Here is a 6,187-nt window from a genome sequence, read left to right as displayed (position 1 = left end):
ATGCCCTTTTCTTGAAGGTATCCCCATCGAATGTGCCTGGGAACACCGAAGAAGGTTATTATTACTACTGTAATATATTTAATTTTTATATAAATATGTGAAGCAAAACGTTGTAAATAACGTTGTACCGTTTTTCTCGGAAAATGTGCGGATGATGGAGTATGAAATTTGGCACACTTATAGTTTATACAAGTCTATTCATTATATTTTATACGGCTAGTATTTAAATGAACATAACATGCCCAGGTTACGGAAGCGGTTTGAGCGCGGCGGAGCAGCGTCGCGCGCGGCGCCGGCACGCGCCCTCGCCGCGCTTGTGTGCGGCCAGCCACCGCATGTCGTGCCTCGCGTCCGCTACGCTGGCCAAGTGCGCGTTCTTATGCACTGTGAGTATGCTCTATTCAATTTAAGGATTATTAACCTATTATATCGCTCAGGTTATGCATTTTAAGAGTACATAAAGTAAACAAAACATATAGGGATTATTATTTTGTGAAGTTTCTTTGACGCTATAATCACGGTTTAGAAGCTAAATAAAAAAATCAATATAGAAATTCATAATATCTTGTAAGGTGCAATTCATTCCAGTACCAAAATAATAATGCCACCCACAGAATAATTAAATGCAAATATTTATTCCGTGCAGTTATGTATTCAGTAGCCTGTTTCTAACATAATTTTGTTTAAAATACAAGGTCTTAGCCGAATTCAGCGAACATCACGAACTAGCCTTCCGAGTGGGTTTATTCGCGTTGGAAATGGCACGTCCACCAGCTAGTACCAAGGCTTTAGAGGTGAAGCTCAATAACCAGGAGTCAGAGTTGGTCTCTTTGCTGAAGAAGTTGCCCACTGGCGCCGAACAGTTGGCGCTGGCAAGGGAGAAGGCGGAACAACTGAGGGATGGTCAATTACGGTAAGAAAATACAATTGTTCAATCATTTTAACTTATTATACTTTGACTTTGTAAAGTTTGCCAGAAGAAGAATAATAAAAATACAGGGAGAAGGTGAAGGTACAATTGTTTTTTTTGCAAACGAAACCAACATTTGTTTTAAGTGAACTAAAAATAAATGTTTTTTTTTACATGTATATAATGAATATAAAAAACTTTGCTACAGAAGCCGGGGACCGGCGTTATTACCCATATCGCTAGCAAGTTTCCTGTTCGAAGTGCTTGTTTTGTCTGCTGCTGAAAATAAACATCCCGTGAGTATATGTTAAAACAATTAACGCACAGTATTTTGTATTAAAAATTATCATTAAATCTAATCAAGAAAGTACTTCTGAGTAGTTCAATAAATAAATGTAAAAAAACAAACCTATTGTCTATACAATAATTATTCATTCATATAAAAACTTACTGTATATTGCAATGTTTAAAGCTAACCAAACCGAACAAAACATTATCTAATATCAATTTAAAAGTACATGTAAATAACACCACAAGTTTTCACCACAGTCGAGGCTAATGACCGACGAAGTGCTAGGCTTCGAAGCGGCGGTGGCGGCGCTGGGCCTGAAGGCGAACGTGTCGGAGGCGGAGCACCCGCTGCTGTGCGAGGGCACGCGGCGCCAGCGCGGCGACCTCGCGCTCACGCTGCTCGCCTTCTACAAGGACGATCCCGTTAAACTGGCCAGGATTATGAATAAGGTATTGTTTGCGTGTTTGTGAATGTAAATGCACATGATGGCACAATTATTAACATTTTGTTTTCGAGTGATCTTGTGTTTTTCTAAGGTTTCCTTTATTTTGTTTGCCATAAATACAAATTGCATTAAATAACAAGTATGTGAGTCTATTAAGAAAAAGTTATAAAAAAATTATGAAAAAAAGATGGATTTGTGTAATAAAAGTATTTCATTTTACAGTTACTGGATCGTGATATTCATCAACTGACGAAAGGTCCGATGGTCAGCATGTACTACTCCAGCAATCCACGGTTCAGTTCGCGCACTGAACATCACTACCATCATCAGCCACCAAATGTGCCTGTTGCTGTAAGCTTTATGCTATGATATTAGTATATAATATTTTGAACTAGACTTTAAGTGAAGGAAAGGAATATCATTTGTGCACATTGTTGCCTTATAAAATGTTACAAATCTTATTCTAAGGTAGCATGTAGCAGACATTACATATCTACACTAATATTATAAAGAGGAAAACTTTGTTTGTGTGGTTGGAATGAATAGGCTCAAAAACTACTGGACCGATTTTAAAAAATCTTTCACCATTCGAAAGCTACATTATCTACGAGTAACATAGACTATATATGTACCACGGGCGAAGCCGGGGCGAACAGCTAGTTATCTTATAAATTGGTAATAAACAGTTACTATAATCAACAGAGTTTGAGATAAGCTTTGTGAAATAGTTTTCGTTTTTTTTTTACTTTTAAAAGTCTATTAATGAATGAAACACTTATTTCAATAAATCGTCTAGGTTCCAGTGTGCAGCCTCTCAGGAGACATGGAGCGTCTCTCCATGGGAGAGAGCAGTGGATCTCCCCCCGCCGGGCCCCACTCAGTGCACTCGGCCCACTCGGCCCACTCGACACACTCGGCGCACTCGTCGCACCAGCCACACCACGCCACCTCGCACGCACCGCTTCCCAGACTGAAGGATACGAGGTGATTTGACGCATTTGCTACTTGTTTTAGCTTTTGAGGACGTCATACAATTATTACCTTTAATAATATCTTCTTATATAAAAATTCCCGTCTCACAATTTTAATTTCCCAACTTCTCCGAAACGGCTGGATCGATTCTTATGAAATTTTGTGTGCATATTGGGTACTAGCTGCGCCCCGCGGTTTCACCCGCGGAAGTCCGTATGCCGTAGGAATATCGGGATACAAAGCCCATATGTTATCCCAGTTGTCCAGCTATCTACTTACCAAATTTCATTGCAATCGGTTCAGTAGTTTGTCCGTGAAAGAATAACAAATACATACATCCTTACAAACTTTCGCATTTATAATAGGATATCTGAGAATCGGCTAACATCTATTTTCATACCCCTAAATGATAAGAGTAAGGCAGAACAGCGTTTGCCTGGTCAGCTAGGTTATGTATAAAAAAAGTCGTGTTAAACGATTTTCAACTTAAAATCGTCTGAACGGATATCCGAGGAGTAGCTTAAACACTCACACTGTATGCCACCAGATGTGTCTGCTAATTGTTCATATCTGCTCATACCTCATAACTATAAAATACGTCATAATTTTTTGTGTTATAGATATAAAGGGAAACGTCAGTACCCGTCAGTGCCTAACCAGCCGTCAGAAGCGTCAGCGCACTTCATGTTCGAGTTAGCGAAGTCCGTGCTATTCAAGGCGGGAGGCTCGTCTAGCACCAGTCTCTTCACGCAGACGTCTTGCGCTAGGGAACATCATGGACCTCATAGGTTCGTGTTTTCTGAACATTTTCCGTTTGTTAAATAACTAGTAATAAGAGAAGAGTAGTTAGTTATAATTTTGTATTCATTAGAATTCAATATGGTAGAATTTATAATAATTAAAATAAATTCAATAAGAAAAAATAAAATTTAAAAGCGGAAATAATTTCACAAAAATTATACTTGAAATTACAATATGAATACTGATGTAGATGTTATCAATACAGGGGTTTGCACATGGCGGCATTTCAACTTGGATTGTATGCTCTCGGACTTCACAACTGCGTCAGTGCTAATTGGCTGAGTCGTACTTACTCTTCACATGTAAGCTGGATTACAGGTAAATCATTCTGGGTTAAACAATATTTTTATTTATTTTTTATTTTTTATATTCCAATTTATTTTTTTGTTATATTTTTTTGTTCTGTAACTTTCATATAAACATAATTCTAGGCCAAGCCATGGATATTGGCGCGCCAGCAATTCTATTCTTAATAGATGCATGGGAAGGACATCTGACACCACCCGAAGCAGCTGGAATAGCAGATAAGGTAAGTAGGACAAATAAAGAATATGTTGGATACATACTTCTACTGAAGTATTTTGATTTGCAATTTGTTTGACTTTAAACTAATTTGTAATATCAATGGGGTATGTATTATTAATATAGGGAAAAAAACATATTAGGGATTAAAACAAAATAAGATATATATACTACATTTTATTATTAAATAAAATAAATATACTTTATTTTATTTTGTTGACACACACAGATAATGTAGCTTTTTATTGATTTTTTTTTTAACATAGATACAATAAATCCATAGATTACAGCATCATTAATGACAAATTTACAAACTTAACTTATTTATAATATAAGTGTATATCCATTCATATTTTTTTCTAAACAATTACTGAAACAATAGAATTTGTAAAGCCGTTGTTGTTTTCGTTTCGTTATAAACACTGTTTTATCAGCTTTAGCTGCACCGGTATCTTTTTATGTAACCTACTGCTATATATTCAATATTGACCCATTTTGACAGACCAATTTAATTCCAACTTCGTACACTTACAATTACTTTACTTAGGATGACAATACAATAATTTTATAAGCTTATCTTGTTATCCTAATAAGAATCTCCAAGAGTGAATAATTTCCCTATGTATACTCATATCGATATCGATAATAATTAGTCATTTAAGCATTTTTTTTTACTATACTAGCTGCGTTGCGCATAGCAAGCATTTATATAGCTCATGTCTTATTCTGATGTATAAGCTATATTATTGTAAAGTTTCATTACAATCCATTCTGTAGTTTTTACGTGAAACAGTAACAAACATCCATCCATCCACCAATACTTTCAAACTCTATTTATTTGTTTCGCGTTTCTGATATTAAGTAGGATCAGCAATTGTTCTAATTTATCTTTTTTTTTAAATTGTCGTGCGTGCGTGTTTTTTTTTGGCAGGCGTCGTCCGGGCGCGACGTGCAGACGGTGCGCGCGGCGGCGGAGCTGGCGCTGTCGGTGCTGCCGCACGCGCACGCGCTCAACTACAACGAGATCCAGCGCGCCGTGCTGCAGTGCAAGGAGCAGAGCGACGCCATGCTCGAGCGCGCCTGCCTCACCGTCGAGGCGGCGGCTAAAGGTTGCCTTGCTCTTATTATATATTGCGCAACATATTTTTTTGGTAGTATTTTTTGTTCACTTGAGTTTTTTTGTTGTATAGCAGTCATTAGTGAGTCACTTGTTTCTGGTTTTGTATTTTTAAGGAAATCTATCAGTAATGTTTGTTATATTGTTAAAATATTCTGTTGTAATCACTACATATTTATTTTGGATGATTCATGTTTTGAGAACTTTATTTATTGTTATAAGAAATACAATTTATCGTCAATTACTTATTTAATGATATATTTATTGTCTGAATTTGTATGTGTTGTGTGGTTTTTTAAACATATATACTTATTTAATACGACAGACAATGGGAGTTAAAAAATAGTTCAGTGATTTAAGAATAAAATTTTTTGATAACATATTTTTCAAAGTTCACCCAAATAGTTTTAATAGTATTTATGTTAGACAAACGGGCATTATTTCAAATGGGTTTAATTACACAGTAAAATCCTTCAAGGAAGTTTTTCAATCCATGTTTGAATTACTGTCTACAATGCATATGAAATTCATGTGTAATGAGCGATGAAGGCGCGTGCGCAGGTGGCGGCGTGTACCCCGAGGTGCTGTACACGGTGGCGCGCTACTGGCACGAGCTGTACCTGCGGCAGGCGAGCGAGGACGAGCCCGACGAGCAGTACCGCGCGCCGCCGCCGCTCGCCGTGCCGCTGCCCTACCCGCTCGCCTATCCCTTCACGTACCACTACCCGCCGCACATCTACCAGCTGCAGGTGAGAGCGGCCACACCTCATCACCTGGTATATATATTATAATCATTTCATGTCGGAACAAAAGAGAGGAGCAAAAGTAGTTAAACGTTAATTGGCGCTTATAATTTTTTATGATGTAAAGCTAGAACACGTATGGGTCGAAATACTGTTGGTGGCATTTCAGTTCGAGTGTCCGCAGTACGGCGGCGCGCCGGCGACGCACCCCGGGCCACAGTACGCGATCCCCCAGTACTTCGTGCGCGGCATCGTCCCGCCGCACGCCGCGCACGCGCCGCAGCACGCGCAGCTCGCGCCGCACGTGCCGCTCCCGCCGCACCCACCGCACCCACCACCGCATCCGCCTCCGATACCTGTCAATGTGTCTGTGAGTAATGTGTTT

General features: G+C 38.7%; 2 protein-coding genes across 2 annotated transcripts in view; one reads left to right on the top strand and one right to left on the bottom strand.

Moving 5' to 3' along the window:
- The window catches only part of LOC119840622 (zinc finger SWIM domain-containing protein 8-like), a 67,071-nt gene that overhangs the window by 31,671 nt on the left and 29,213 nt on the right, over positions 1 to 6,187 (bottom strand). The window lies entirely within an intron of this gene.
- LOC119840340 (zinc finger SWIM domain-containing protein 8-like) overlaps positions 251 to 6,187 on the top strand; it is a 9,795-nt gene continuing 3,858 nt past the window's right edge. The window contains exons 1-12 of the mRNA XM_038366903.1: positions 251 to 386; positions 696 to 913; positions 1,119 to 1,206; positions 1,460 to 1,651; positions 1,870 to 1,998; positions 2,444 to 2,631; positions 3,240 to 3,407; positions 3,626 to 3,738; positions 3,852 to 3,949; positions 4,874 to 5,051; positions 5,621 to 5,808; positions 5,972 to 6,172. Coding sequence (XP_038222831.1) covers positions 336 to 386; positions 696 to 913; positions 1,119 to 1,206; positions 1,460 to 1,651; positions 1,870 to 1,998; positions 2,444 to 2,631; positions 3,240 to 3,407; positions 3,626 to 3,738; positions 3,852 to 3,949; positions 4,874 to 5,051; positions 5,621 to 5,808; positions 5,972 to 6,172 — 1,812 coding nt within the window. The 5' untranslated portion in view covers positions 251 to 335. The remainder of the gene's footprint in view (positions 387 to 695; positions 914 to 1,118; positions 1,207 to 1,459; positions 1,652 to 1,869; positions 1,999 to 2,443; positions 2,632 to 3,239; positions 3,408 to 3,625; positions 3,739 to 3,851; positions 3,950 to 4,873; positions 5,052 to 5,620; positions 5,809 to 5,971; positions 6,173 to 6,187) is intronic.

Source organism: Zerene cesonia, chromosome 6 (genome assembly GCF_012273895.1).
Source record: "Zerene cesonia ecotype Mississippi chromosome 6, Zerene_cesonia_1.1, whole genome shotgun sequence".
Taxonomy (NCBI): domain Eukaryota; kingdom Metazoa; phylum Arthropoda; class Insecta; order Lepidoptera; family Pieridae; genus Zerene; species Zerene cesonia.
Note: the sequence above shows the minus strand (reverse complement) of the source record. Positions and strands in the feature narration are given on the sequence as shown.